Source organism: Calonectris borealis, chromosome 1, assembly GCF_964195595.1.
Source record: "Calonectris borealis chromosome 1, bCalBor7.hap1.2, whole genome shotgun sequence".
NCBI lineage: Eukaryota > Metazoa > Chordata > Aves > Procellariiformes > Procellariidae > Calonectris > Calonectris borealis.
The window spans coordinates 200,937,505-200,952,827 of record NC_134312.1 but is presented as its reverse complement, the minus strand read 5'-3'; the positions used below and the strand labels follow the sequence as shown (position 1 = coordinate 200,952,827).

The 15,323-nt window shown below is 40.0% G+C and overlaps 1 protein-coding gene across 1 annotated transcript; it reads right to left on the bottom strand.

Moving 5' to 3' along the window:
• Positions 1-6,554: 6,554 nt before the first annotated feature.
• On the bottom strand, positions 6,555-8,090 carry GJA3 (gap junction protein alpha 3). Its single transcript, XM_075140214.1, has one exon. The coding sequence runs from the start codon at positions 8,088-8,090 to the stop codon at positions 6,555-6,557; it is 1,536 nt and encodes a 511-aa protein (XP_074996315.1).
• Positions 8,091-15,323: the final 7,233 nt, after the last annotated feature.

Genomic DNA, 15,323 nt, shown 5'->3' with positions numbered 1-15,323 from the left:
TACACTCAACTGTACTAACACGAGAGAGACAAACTCGGTACTACAGGACGGAAACTATCCTGCCCTGCCAGGTCCATATAAGTGCTGCATATGAAATAAAGTTTTATACAACCTTCATACTTATTTTAAGATTTCTGCAAAAGTCACTTAGTCTTGCCCACATTGCTGTTTTTCACAAGTTAAACTTCTTTGGAAACCTGCACCTGGCCTCTTCACAGGACTATACAATACTTAGACTAACTTGCCATTAGTACATTGTACATTTTCAGTACAAAACTGGGTTACACTTCTGTGTGCAAAACTGTGAACTTTGCCTGTAAGGGGCAAGTGAGCAAATTCCAAATGCAGTGGGTACTCCACATTATGCCTGGTAAGGACATGTCTTCCCTGCACTAAAATCCTTTGTGCATTTACAGGTAACATTCTCATTAGACACATTAGTCTCATTAGCTAGATGGATAAATCAAAGTTAGCGAATTAGCACTGGGGGAAAAGATGGGAGTCACTATTAACACCACTCGACACAGCACGACATGAACAGTGACTTGTCCGTCAAAATCGGAGCCAAGGGTGAAACCTGTATTCGGCAGAAGGCAGAGGTAGACCTCCCACTGCTTTCAAGGGGGTCAGCATTTCACCCCTTGCACCTGCTAGAGCGTGTCTGGATCACACGTGTCTTCTGGGTTGTGAACTTCCTTTGAAGCCATTGGGAGTTCTGCATGGAGATGGGTTTCAACATCCAGTTTTCCAATGGATGCAATTGAGTGAGCACTTCATATGAAGAAGGAAAGCAGCAGCGTAAGTGAATAAAGGGAGAGAGCTAACTGAGTTTGGTTAACTGTTCTGTCGTGTTAGTACTTTAAAAGACCATCTACACAACCATGAAAATCTAATCTAAAAGAGACAATGCTGTGGTACAAAAACTTTATTTAGTCACAACTTTGTAAACATATGAGGTAAATTAACATTTACATCAACTTGTTTCTTACAGAATTTAACACACAAGGCACTTCTTTGAAGACAGCACTTTTAACTGTTTTTTAGATGTTTTTATTGTTATTACAAGTTCCTGACGACCCAGAAAACTCATTGTGTTTGTTGTCAGATTCTGTCACGTAAAAGACAAACACCCGGTAAGTAACAAGAAAGCTCTAAGTAAGCTTTCTTATGCTTTACAACTCTTTAATTGTGAGAAACAGTGTCAATGGGAATAGGAATATATTCTCCACCTTAAAATATGTTCACATATCTTGCATAACTCTTCAAGGACTGAAACTTCTGGAATTTGATTGGCATCTTACAACAAACTTACAATGCAAATCTACAATTTCTTTTTTACATCAGTGATTTTTGCTTATGCAAATAGTCCCATTACCTTTAATGGTCTTATTTGCAAGAGTAAAAATAACTTGCATGAAATTGTATTTGCAGGCTCAGAACCATATTTTTGGCTAGAAAGCAAAACATTTATCTTTTGTAAAATCTTCTACACCGTAACAGTGCAGTGTTTCTCCACAAGTATTTTATCTGGAATTTTAAACCAGGCTGTAAATTTAGCTCTTAAAGGACATATGTCACAGCTAGTTTTTGTCATTGAACCTCTAAACACACAAGAAGGCATATCAATAATAATGAACCTTAATTTATTTGGTAATAATTGAGTTCATGATGAAAAGTATCTTTTTCCACAGTGTGCTCCCTATATATCCAGCTACCATATTTTAAATATACAGAGAAAACTGGTATTATAGATCAGTGATCAGGTTAAACTGTCTTTAATGGCACAGCCTTATGTCTGAAGAGTTCCTGTGTTAGAGTAAGGCATTTCTCTCTTAGGTTTAACATATTGGCAGAGTCATTCTTTTACTTCTTATATAAATGTAAACTTAGAAAACAGTTTATTTCATCCAAATGTGCAATCTGAAATCAAAAACTGAATGTAAACTTCAGAAAATCAAAATTACAAGAGCACACTTTTCACGAGAAAAATCAAAATAAATGAAACAAAAACATTTGAAAATAAAAAAAATCCCAGCCTGTTCAAATTCACGGTGTTAGTGTCTGTATTATACAAAAAGACCTGGGGGCTCAGCGCTCTGCTTCTGCAAACTGTTGTCACCCACATGAACTCAGTGGAATACAACAGTTTGTATCAGCTGAGGAGGTGGTCCCATGACTAACTGAAAAAGGACCTAAGTATTGATCTGATTTTTAAAGTTTGCCTTAATTATTTTACTGATCCTACACTTATGTATTCATACCAGAAAATAATCTCAAGAGCTGCAAAATGTCAGACATTTAATTAGCTCTATGTGCCTTTATGAACGACAAATATACTGAGCCAAATCAATCCCTGGTACCACTTCGCACCCAACTGGCTTCCAAATTACACCAGAAAAGAACATAGTTCATCTGTCTTTTCAGTGCATGCTACTTATTTTCAAGAAGCTATGATTTTTCAATGCCAGCATGGACCAACAAATTCAAGGAGCACTTTTTTATCTATGAAAAAAAAAAGAGATTGATTTTCATAGATAAAATATTCCACTTTAATAAAGGGAATGTTCTAGCAGGCTGTCTTCATTTAATCAAAATACAAAGGGAAGTAATGTGGGCTTTTAAATTGTCTATACTTCATTTTCTTTTGTATTAACTGACAGCTGCACTAATTAAAAAAACCCAGTGATAGAAAAAGGATCAACTGTGCCCATGGCCAAGAAACTATGTATTTATGTGCAATGCAGATATATTTTTATTATATCTTTGTAAAACTATTATGAAAAATGTACTAATTAAATTAGTGATTCGGAAAATATGTTTCATATAATCATTGCAGTTGGAAGGGACGTCTGGAAGTCATCTAGCCCTGGTAACTTGTTCAAGGAGCATCTTTTTTTCAGTTATCTCCTTTTCCATAGCTCACCTTAGCATTTTTTTTTAACTTCAAGTAAGAGTAAAAACAATTTTCCCACAATCATTCTACTCAAAGAGCAAAAATGAGTGGGTTTTTTTTTCAGCTTGCTTAATATCAGGCACGATTCTGTTCTGACTTCCACTTTTGCAATAACTTACCTACTGGTTTCATGTTAGGTGTGTGTATAAGATCTTTCAGGATTGTGGCTTGAACAGCCATATGACCAGGCTAAATCAAAGTATCATTTGCTACCAGTTCCCTCTTTGGAATTAATTGATGTGAAAGAGTAAAGGACTCGGAAATTAGCAGATTATTTTTGCCAACAGACTCTGTTCTGCAAGTTAGTTGGTGTTTGTACATATTTTCTAGAACTATGGAGGTCTGCATAGTTATGCTTTACTCCTAATTCAGTGTTCATTCATGAGTAAAGATTAATTAAAGTACTCAAAATTGGCTACATCAGTAAGATTTTTTTTCCACAAATCTGATTCCAGATGTGATGCAGCAACCAAAAGCAGTTGTAAGCACTAAGGGGGAGTTCTGCCAAAACAGTTACCTGGGCTTAAATGAAGAAACAATTACTGGACTCCAAATGAAATTGTAGGTAACCAAGAAGCTTGATGCTGTATAGTTATGTGATGAAACTTAAGCTGATCTTAAAAACACAACCTGTGAGTTGTGTTGCTTTGATTTCTCAGACCAGCACTGCTTGGATGTGGAGGCTGCTCTGTCAGGTTTCTTAGGAGTTGCAACAGAGTTACATTTCTCCCCACTCCGAGCTTCACCTAACAGGAAAAATGATCTTTTACAGCTTTCCAGTAGTTACTCTGCCTGAAAATACCATATATTCCACAAAAGCACCTGAACTCTCTGCATCACACACATCAACTTGAAAGGGGCAGACTAGGTATCAGGTGATCCTAAGTTAAACCTCTCTCTGTTATTATTTTTTATATACAACATGGATGCAATCCTGCAGGACACACTCTGAGGGTTGTACTAAAGTAAGGACTGCAAGATTCAGAGCTCCATCAAACAACAAGTCAGTTTTGCTCTCAGGCATTGATATAAAAAAGCACATATTCCAGGTGGTCTGGTTTACGCAAATATACTCCAGAGAGACTTTGACTTCATTCTTCAGAAGCATAAAAGAAAGGAAAATATAGCACATGAATTTTGATGTACTAAAATACAGAGACGCATATTGCATTATTTCAGCAATATAATTACTTGGCATTTAGCAAAACTTACAAAACTGCTACTACTGATGCTAGTAAATCTAAAAATTTTGAGTGTTAAACTCTGCCTTTGTTTACATCTAGGCAACTTTATCAACTTTAGTCTAAATTCAGCATAGTTGCATGGATACAATAGAAAGCAGAATTTAGATTTTAGCTTTCTTGCAGAAAGGGTTTTTATGGCTTATAACACAGAAAATTCACGAGAGCATGCCTGAAGCTGAACACCTAATAGTAACTATCTTTGTGTACTACTGTACATTGACTTTTAATGCGGTGTCTGCCCCCAAGACCAGTGGCAGTAGAAAGACTTCTCCTCATCTGGTTCACCACAAGCAGGTCAAGGAAGCCATGAGACAACATGCCCAAGCCTTGCAGAACAGTGTCTCTGATCATGAGAAACTCTGTGTCTACTCAGAAAGCAGTAAAAATAAATGTTTAATCTTGACTGGTGTGAATATATTTTAACTACTGCATAAAATAAACACATTCAGGAAAACATTTAACAGCAGAAATAACTGGCAAATGTAACTATTTGCTACAGGGTGACCCTGCTTTGCCTGAGTAAGGACTGCACTGCCAGGCCAAATACTTCGAAGATGCAAAGGGCTATCCCAGTGCGTTTGACTGCTCTTCTCCAATTACAGTACTTTCAATTTATAGCAGCAATAGGACTGTCTCCGAGCTTCAGTTCTTTTGGCTTTTGCTTAGAACAGAAGTTGGGGCTAATCCTGCATTCCTTTTGTACCCAAAGTCTCCTGAGCCTTATCAGGCATTCAAAATTCTGACTAATGTCTGTAAGAGTACTTGTTTCAAAGGAATGAAGGACAGAGCCAGTTGTACGGAAAGCTGCACCTTAGAAAAAAATACCCAGTACTTTCCTCCACCCATTTTTAAGGGAAACACACAATTTTCAAAAGCAGGATTTTAATGTCTTTATCTAAGGCCCCAAATCTACATTCCTTCTGGCTCCCAAAACTCCATGTGAATGTTAGTTTTGCTTGAATAAGGCCTGCAAGATCCATCCCCAAATCTTGCTCCTTGTTAAATTGAATGGAAATCCTGCAAGTGACTTCAGTGGGATCAGAACAGACCCTTCAGCCACTGCATGTTGCCCAGATATTTTAGCCACCTTTTCTGCAATACAATATTGTCTAAATCTGTTTTCACTGACCTGTAAGACACTACAGCTTGTTGTTAAAGGAAAGGGTAGAAGACAACAGGAAATAATGTTGCTTTGGGAATTTTACCATTAGTAAGTTTCTTTCCCCTTACATTTTCTTGTAAGATCAAAGATCAAACTAAAATTATTAAGTATGCAGTCAAGTAACTTTAAACCTACAGATCAAAATTATTCTCAAAAAGATCAAATACTTAAAAATATGCACTCAAGTTTACTTCTAAAAAGCATTTTTCCAACAAACTTAAACTGATATCAGCCTAAAATGCAGAGCTGTACTTTACCCTATTGTTTGTCCACAGGCAACACATGGGGCCACAATGTATTGAAATCATAATCCTTGCTTTCTGAAGAGAAATTGTTCTGTGTAATAATTTCTGAGGTGTGGTTTAAATTCCTGTCCTCCTCTAAGCAATTTCAGAAGTCATCTAAAATTATAATCAAACATGCTCAAACATATTTGTGGGCTTAAAAACATGGTCGGCAAACATTGGATAGAAGGTCAAACCAAACACTTCCTAACAGGTCAAGAGTAAAAAAAAATTATAGAAAGATGAACCTCAAAAATCTATTACAGGGGTTACCTAAACTTTGCCCTGCTGAGGACCACATTGGTGATTTGCCATGAGCACAAAGGCTTCATTAAGTCATGTTATATGGAAGAGACTGAGTCTCCTTTAATACGGCAAGTTGGTCCGTAGAGATGACAGGTGCCAACAGGCAATATGCCACCCTGATGTTTGCCATAGGGCTACATAAGATTTAAGAGGAAGAAAATAAGTCATCGCATCCGCTCATATAGAGCTTACGTGAAAGAAGGTGGAAGTGAAGGCAAGGGCAAGAGGGAGATGACGGCTAGGCACGTGGGCACTAGGGATATTAACATTTTTCTCAGATGTAAGTCAGCCTCAGGGCACATGATCAGCTACCATCACCACCGGTTACCTGTGCAGGCCTCCCCTATGGCTGCCCTTGGGAGATCTGCCATGGACATGAAGGAAAGCGGGGTTGGTCCCCTGGCCCACGGGCTGCGCTTCGGCCACCCCTGACCTATTAGAAAATGTTGATATTCTTCCCCACTACAACTCACAGAGTGCAAAAACAGCAAGCGTCAAAGTTTGAAACCCAGGCCTTCCCACCCACGCCAGGCCTGGCCTCCCCGGGCAGCTCCTCTGCCCACTCTGCCTTCCATCACCTGCTCCTCTGAGCAGAGGCGACCGCACTACACGGCCAGGTCATCTGACCTGGCTCTGCAGCTGCTCGACTTACTGGCCCTGCTCAAGCGCCGTGTGTCTACGAGCAGCGGTGGCTCATGCATCTCCACAGTGGTGCAGGCAGCTGAGATGGGCCGTTCCTCTGACAGCTCCTCCTCACCCTCCACATCCCACTTGCTGCCGCTTGCCCCGCTCAGGCTGGTGCTGCTGCCGCTGTTGGCCGCAGCAATGGGCTGCCCAGCTGGTGGTGGGAGTAGCTGCTCCAGCGGCATTTCCTGCTCGGGAAGGGGATGCCGGACACTGCTGGGGGTAGAGCAGCCTGCCGAGCTGGAGGGCGCCTTCCCCTGCTGCTCAGCTGCCATGTTGACCCAGTTCTGCTCGGCCGCCAGGGCACGGCTGTTGCTGTTGAAGTAGTTGATGACGGCTGGCGTGGGCGTGGGGATGGGGGTCGGGATGGTGACAGGAGTGCAGATGGGCGTGGGAGTCACAGCACGGTGCCTCTCATCAGGAACTGGTGGAGCAACAGGGTAGCTGGCCATGGAGGCTGTGTTGGAGGGGGGCCGTGGTCTTGGAGTAGCTGCAGCATAGTATGGTGCCATGGTCACCGGGGCCAGCAGCGGGGTGACAGCACGGGTGTCAGGCAAAACAGGGTGGGGCGCAGTAGTCGTTACCACTATGGGTGGTGCTGGTGGTGGCAGGGTAACAGGTTTGGACTCCCCTGTTACCATGACTGGTGTCATTGTTGCAACAGGCATCTCAAGGCTGTACCGGCTTGTCATGCCCTGCTTAAGCTTCTTCCACCCCAAGTGATATATCTCAAGCATGTTCAGCAGCAGGGAGACAGAGGCCACCACCAACATGAAGATGATGAAGATGGTCTTCTCAGTGGGCCTTGAGATGAAGCAGTCCACAGTGTGTGGGCAAGGTGAGCGGCTGCACTGGTACACTGGCTTTAGCTCAAAGCCATATAGAAAGTACTGGCCCACAATGAAGCCCACCTCAAACAGTGTCTTGAAAATGATATTGAAGACGTAGGTACGGAGCAGGGCACCCCCCATACGGATTCTACCACGTTCATCACGGATCGGGAGCTTCTCCTTCCCCTTTTTGCCAAGAGGATCCTTGATGTTATTGCTGCCTCCTCCACCACCACTGCCAGACGCTGCTGCTCCTGGGTAGTTGCTGTCTTTGATGCCTCCCTTCTTTTTCAGCTCTTCTTTCTCTTTCCTCTTCTCCTCCATGCGTACAATGTGCAGCACATGGCCCAAGTAGATGAGGGTTGGAGTGGAGACAAAAATGATCTGCAGCACCCAGAAGCGGATGTGAGAAATGGGGAAGGCTTTGTCATAGCAAACATTTTCGCAACCAGGTTGCTGAGTGTTGCATGTAAAGTCCGACTGCTCATCTCCCCAGACCTCCTCAGCAGCGGCCCCCAGCACCAGTATCCTGAAGATAAACAGTACCGTCAGCCAAACCTTGCCAATAACCGTGGAGTGCTCCTGCGCATTCTCTAACAGTCTCCCCAGAAAGCTCCAGTCACCCATTGTTTCAGATTTCTAACCTACAATAGAACATTAGAGCAATTAGAGCAATGTTAAAGAATCTTATAATTACACAATGCCAGGGCAGAATAGATTGATCCTCAACAAATGACATTTCTCAAGTGCACTTCCTTTTGCAAAATATTGCACACCTATGTTACGAACTACACAACCCTGTGACCATGCAGCCATGGGTTTTCGTGAGCACAGAAGTGTGATGTTTAGTGCTTTCACCTAGCCGATACAGGTTTAAGCGTCTATTCACAATGACAGGCAAGAAAGATTCATAACGAGAATTTCTACCAGATTTAAATATTTAAAAACATGATTTCTCTGCTTCCTCCACCTGAGATGCCTCTAACTGTTCTTGCTGTATTTTCAGAAAAGAACAGATGGAAATCAGTTCAATTAAACAGAATATTCCTACTATTAATGTGACTGTACTTGTATCAGAGTGTGATACAACGTTTGCCTAACTCTAATCATTTTATTGTTATCAGGACTTATTTACTCCAGCATTCAGGAGGTTAGTAATGTCCCAGGTGTCTGTTATTTTCATACTGTACAAACACAGAAAAATAATTATTCAAAACCTATGGAATTTACAGTTTAATTTTGGAATGTGTACACCAACAACAAGCATGTTCTCAAAGCCTACTCATGTTTGAGTCTGTCTATTTCTAAAAAGAGAGAATTATTTGAATAACTTGAAATATTGGGAAGAATTAGAAATTCTGAGAGGAATGGTGGAAAGGTTTCTATGCCATTTCCCCTACTATCCTACCAGTTGGTGTTACTGAACCACATGTACTGCAACATCATTTCAAAAAAATGAAAAAACCCAAGGGCACTTCAGCAACTGTGCACAGATATTTTCTTGGAAAAATAAAATTATATCCTATGACCTTACTTCTATGATAAACAACTGCTATATATTCTCAGTTTCCACCAATTCATGGATGATGGGCTTCCCTCGTCCAATTCTAGGCAGTGACACAACTTCTGATTTGGAACGGCTTAAAGTACAAGATTTTTTTTAAGATCAGATTCCTCACAAGCTACCTTCAATTGAGAAACAAACTATTACTTGCTGGTATTACTTCTGTTATCCTTGGCCTGTTCCTAATTGGAATATATGTAAGAATATTGGAATATATGTAAGAAGTATAATTCATCCTCCTAATGAACACACTTCTATATTTTATATGTCAACCTTCAACTGAAAACAAAATACAAACCTTTACTTTCAGTTAACTTCAATACTTTCAGAAATACTTAGATCATAATTATAATTCAGATATAACAATGTGCATGCAAAAAACTGCTATCAGAAAGGACTGATTATCCTCTTGTTTAAAAATCTCAGAATATTTTATAAATATAACTGAATTACACTTTACTCTTTTTATTTTTATACTTATACTTCTTGTCCAAATACCCGTGTGACTTACAATTCCCAAGAAGAAAAGGCGTTCATCATAACAGGTAGGAATGTACACTGAGAAAATGTACTGTTCTCGATATTGTATTTACTGTGATTTCCAACAATGATGTCACTGTTTTTCCAGAGGAAACTTTCCAATGTCTGTACTGAACTTCTTTCAGGCTTTTAGTTAAGGTAATTAAAGGAATTACAGTTATTTCAGTTACTTTTTTTATAACTTGATTTTACTATGAGGCAATGAAATACTTGTAACTGCAGAATAGTATACCCATTAGTATTTTGCATTTTTGTAAATCCTGGAATACTAATTCATTTTTTATCCCCGCAAAGTTAATTCAACAAAAACTCCCCATAAAAAAAAATAGATCTTTGATATTCTACAAAAACACATTCCCTTTAATATAATTGAATTCTTTTTCCAGCATAGCACGATAAACTGCAAATGACAATATTAACAATGAAATACCGATTTTGTGTAGTAAAGTCCCTGGTCCTAAAACAATTTTAAATCTTTTTTTTAAAATATATTCAGGTTTTTTTAAGGAGTGCATTTTTTCCCCTCTTAAAACAGTAACCCAAAACTGAATAAATTTTGTTAGAATACTTTATTTTTATAATACTAATTTAATATGTTTATATGATTTTAAAACTTAATCCTCAATCTTAATTTTATGAGGTTTACAATATTTTGGATGGTGAAATAATTTTAACCTTGAGATATATTAATTTTTCAGGGAATAATGAAGTAATTTTGTATCTTTTTTACTCAAAACCATTTGAAGATATACCCAATTTAGTTCCTTCTTTGGACAGAACTATACTGTTGTTTGGGAATGTTCTCATTTTGAGTAATAAAGATTGTTATGTAGGAACAGCAAAAAGAATAATGTGATATTTGATGGATTAAAGAAGTTTAGCATGACCCTAAATCCAGTATTTAATTTCTCTGCTATCCTTTACATTATTCTGTGCCTCTCAGTTCAGTTCTCTCTGCCTCACTCTTTGTTTTCTATCCAGATCAAGCAAAACAGGCAGCTCAGATAATAAGTAGTCAAAGTTATGGTTTGTTCTTTTGTTACTAATATTTGTAATAGAAAGTCTATTAATCAGCAAAAGTTAGCACATTAAATTTTCTTTAATTCATTAATTATCGTCCATTTTCAGCATGGCTGCCATTACCCTTGCTTCCAATGGCACAGAGGCCGCACACTGTCTTCATAAAGACAGATATTACCACCTATTGTTTCAAAAAATGAAGCCGATCTGCCCTCATGAAAAATCATAACCCCTGCACTACAGGTGAACAGAGGTAGCAATCTTTTTTTTTTTTTCCTATAGGCACACTGTAGTGTATCTCTTACTGAGATCAATAGGTGATATTGACTACAATGAAAGTAGGATTTTTTGTGCTTTTCTGAAGAATTATCTAGTGATTAGTGGAAGAAGAAAAATAACAATTTGTAAAAAGTAAAGGAAAAATGACAAATAATACCATCTAATTTATTCTCAATCATTCTCCATTCACCAGTACTACTGAAGATGTTTTTTTCTTTTTACTACAGGCCAACAATGCTCAGGACCCATGACATGATGTATTTCTCAAAGGATGTACTTAAAAAAGTTATTCTAATGCTTACATATCAGAGTCTGAAAATTCATCCTGTACACAAAGAAAAAGCATTTAAGCAGTGAGCAGATACTTCACAGCATCTTAACCGTACAGAGGTGAAAACCTCAGTGTTCACCTTAATATGAATTGCAGCAATCTTTGCCTTCACTACAAATGTGTATTACCCATAACACATAAACACGAGAAGGACATAATTTCCAAGGGCAATGCAAGATACGTATCTCCACTGGCTAGGGGGTTCTCAGAAATCCGAGTCCCATAACTTTCTTCAATGTCAATACATTCTCCAATGAGTAATTCTTAAAGACAACGTAACTCATCCAAAAATCGTATCAACAGTTTTAAAGGGGTGCCTTGGTACAAATAATGACTAAATGACATCAAACAAAACCGGAGGGCTCACAGAGCTCACAGAATATTTGAGTTGTCACCATTAAGTTCAACAATAAAATACCTAAATCTAAATTTGAACAGCCACAATTCAATATTTTAGCTGAGAACAATTCCAAGTTCCAAGCTTACTTTTGTAGTATTACATAAACTTCAGCTGTACAGTACTACTTTCAGCGCTGCTGAAATACAGAGCTAGGCAATTGTTAAGCCCTAATCTTACATATGGATTATGAAGGGAGACATTTTTTCTTTCTGTGCTTGGAAAAAATGCAGATTAAGAAACGAAACATCTTTATCTGTATTTCATGACATTCATGCAGAAATACCCAGTAGGGAATGACAGAGAACCTGTCTCGGAAAGCAATCCAATTCAATGGTATGAAAAGCAAGGACTTCACGAGCCTTGGGATCATTTAATAAGAACTGTTTGTGTCAATTAGAAAATCATTCCTCTGAGACTAATATTGAAAAACGGGCAGTTCATAAAAACTGGCATTGCATTCTGTTTAATAATCAATGTTGTGCCATTAATTACTAAGTTTCGTACATGCACAAATACACTTTGTGGATGGTGTGTGTGTGTTTGCGTGTGGTGTGACAAAGAGAACGAGCAAGAGAGAGAATAAATTTTAAAAGCTGTGATGTCATATATATTCCTCTACAGGAGAGAAATAATTATCATGTGCCACCTATAAACTTCTATAAACATGTGCCAGTTATTATTTCTATTTCTATTTCTGATGACGTCACCAAAGAGTTTCATCACTATCTATTAAGTGTGTGAAATACGATATTTTAGTTATTTATAATTTTCATAGAATCATAGAATAGTTTTATTTATAATTTTACTCATACATGTATATGTTTATGTATTTATATACACATATGCACACATACACACACATAAATAACCACACAGCTATGTTACATACATTACCAGATTATGACACCTGGTGTATTGATGATTTTATTATACTGGTATATCTGAAAAATGTCCCTTAGCAATTATTTAGAAACCTAACATATTCTTGTCTGATAACAATTTCTTAAATTCAGTCCACATTTTCTTTCATTTCTTGTGACAGTCTAAAATCTTGGGATTTAGGTTTTTATCTTCAAAATTATCTAGATTTTACAAACCAGTATGAGAAAAAAATGCTGTTAAAAGAGAAAACAACTGGCAATATTTCCTTTGTTTTTACACTAAACAATCAGGCATCTCCATTACTACAAGGTTTTTAACTCTGCTAATTTAAACCCAATAAAAGTAGTCACCCTGCACAAAGTCTGCAGTGTGATCATGACACTCCAGACACAGTGGCAGACCTGGAGGGACAGAATGAGCTACTGTAATTTCCAGTGAAATCTAATGGTATTTGGTCATGTACATATCTATGAAACACAATGGTTGAGGTTTCATAATCCGCTTTATAAACTTGTTTAAATGAGGACTTGAAAAATACCTTTCTCCTTGCTCACAGTGTCATACTTTCAGACACATCTATTATCGCTTTCATTGTAGTTTAAACACTTGTTAAAAATTAATCCCTTAGATGATCTTGTTATTACCTTAAACTTACTTTACTGCTATGGAGCCTCTTCCTTAAATCCCAGGCAAAACTTCTCTTGACTTCTTCTTGACTTCACTTGACCTCTGAGTGAAAGTTTGGCCTGAGCAAAGGAAAAGCGCAAGGAGCGCAGGGCTGAGCCCAGGAGGAAAACTACACCCCACCTGTTAAACTCCTCTGTTCCCTGGCATAACAAACCCTTGCTCTGATTCGCTACTCGCAGGAGAAAAACAGGAGCAAAAAGTAACCCCTTTTCTCCCCCCAGAATACTCAAATGCCATCTTAGAGCTCTACATTGGAATTAAAAGACAGTGACTTACCAATAAAACTCTGAAAGGTGTGAAGGGTGTGGAGCTACCAGGGGACTACGGAATAGCCATCAAACACGAGGTCAACAGTCCCTACATCCCGAGTGAGTGAAGCATGAATGAGACAGATCTGTCAGGTGCCCCCAGCGAACCGCCACACAGATCTAAAAACTGCACAGTAAGGAGTGTCCCGCCCCCTGCCCCAGATATACAAAGGAAAGACAAGCCTTTCTGGCGTTCAAAGACTCAAGACCCTTTTTCACTGCAGAGAAGCAGTTACCCCAACAGACAGGTATCAGTCTGAGGGGACTTCAGGCAAGTTACAGTAACTGCAACGGAGACGGTGCTATACACCCTGTTCAAACTTGTTAAAGTACATTTTTGTCTTATGGAAACCACTTAAATCTTTTTCTAGTTTAATTCTAAAATGTTCCAGTAGGATTTTCCCTTTAAATTTCCCTTAAAGGGAAACTCTAGCAGCACTGGCTACTCAGTTCAACTCCTTCTTCATATCTATGCCAGTGTCTTAAAGACCTAACACACACTCAGGATTTCTAATAACATCCTAGGCTTATGTGATTTCTTCAGTGAGTCAGGGATGAACCCAAATACTTTTCTAATACTCTTTTTGCCTACAGGGAAAAAACCCAAGTGAAACGACTTTTCTTGCTTATAACATTGGCAAACTTTTGATTAATCAAGCTATAAATATTCCCAAATAATTCCAAAGAATATTTATTGATCACAAATACTTTGCAACCCTTGTGAGTCCTAAGTGAACAAGTGAGTAACTGGCATGTTTTGGTAACTCTTAGACTAAAGATGTGACCAGAGTGAGGTAAAAGCCTGGTCGAGGTAAAAGCCTGGTCAATGCAGGGAGGCCACCTAGCCATTTTCCCCACTATCAGCAGAAAGTGTTTGTAAGGCCCAGGTAACTCAGAGCTCACCTCAAGAAACCCCAGAACCATCTTGGGTAACACTCATGAACTCCACCATTCCGTGTGGCACCACTTACAAGGGTGAAAGCAATTCTGGCTCTGCTTTATATTTAGGATTTAACCTTACTGCCAGTGTAAAAGTGGCTTGCAATGCACATCAATGTTCAAATGTTAGTGGTAACCCTTAAGGAAGAAATTACGTGCCCCTACACATTCAACACTTGGGTGGGCAATGGCCGCAACAATGCCGGGCACAAACTGTGGTGCTTCCCCCTCCACTGCATTTTCTGAGGTATTTTGTGAGGTTTGGACGCTTTTCCCTGCCACGCCAGGCTGTTATCAGTCGCATCTGCGAGCACCACTGCCTGCAGAGGTCCCCTCCGTAGGGCAGGAACGGCGGACACTCACACCAGGGTCCCTCCACGGAGGTATTTAAAGCAGTAAGGCCCTTTCTACTATTCCTCCTCAGCACGACCCGCAGAACTCGCCCTCGCCCTGCCCTTCCCTGGCGCCCAGCCCAGGGCCGAGGGGTACGGCAAACGGGCACCGGCCCCAAACAGGCCCCCGCCTCCCGCTCCCAGCGCAGGCTCCAAGTCTGCCCGCGGCCACGTCCTCTCCGGCAGAGCCCCCCCTCCCCGGGCTGCGGGCCCGTGCCCTGGAGCCGTCTGCCGAGCGGCACAGCCCAGGGTCCGTCTACTTACGCTTTGCGGGAGCAAGACTATTTTAAGTAGCAAAAGCTTAACTCGTTCAGAAGAGTCCAGACAGTGTTGGCGCATAGCTCATTTAGTTGGGGGGGGAAGAAGCCCCCAAACTTTGCTCGGGCTATGGAAAAAAGCGGCGGAGGGGGGTGCAGGGGCGGGACGGGACGCGCCGGGAGGAGGGTGCCCAGCGCCCTACCTGCTGCCTCGGTTGGCAACGCGCCCCTCGGGCGGCCGGCTGAGGCCGCCTGTGGCAG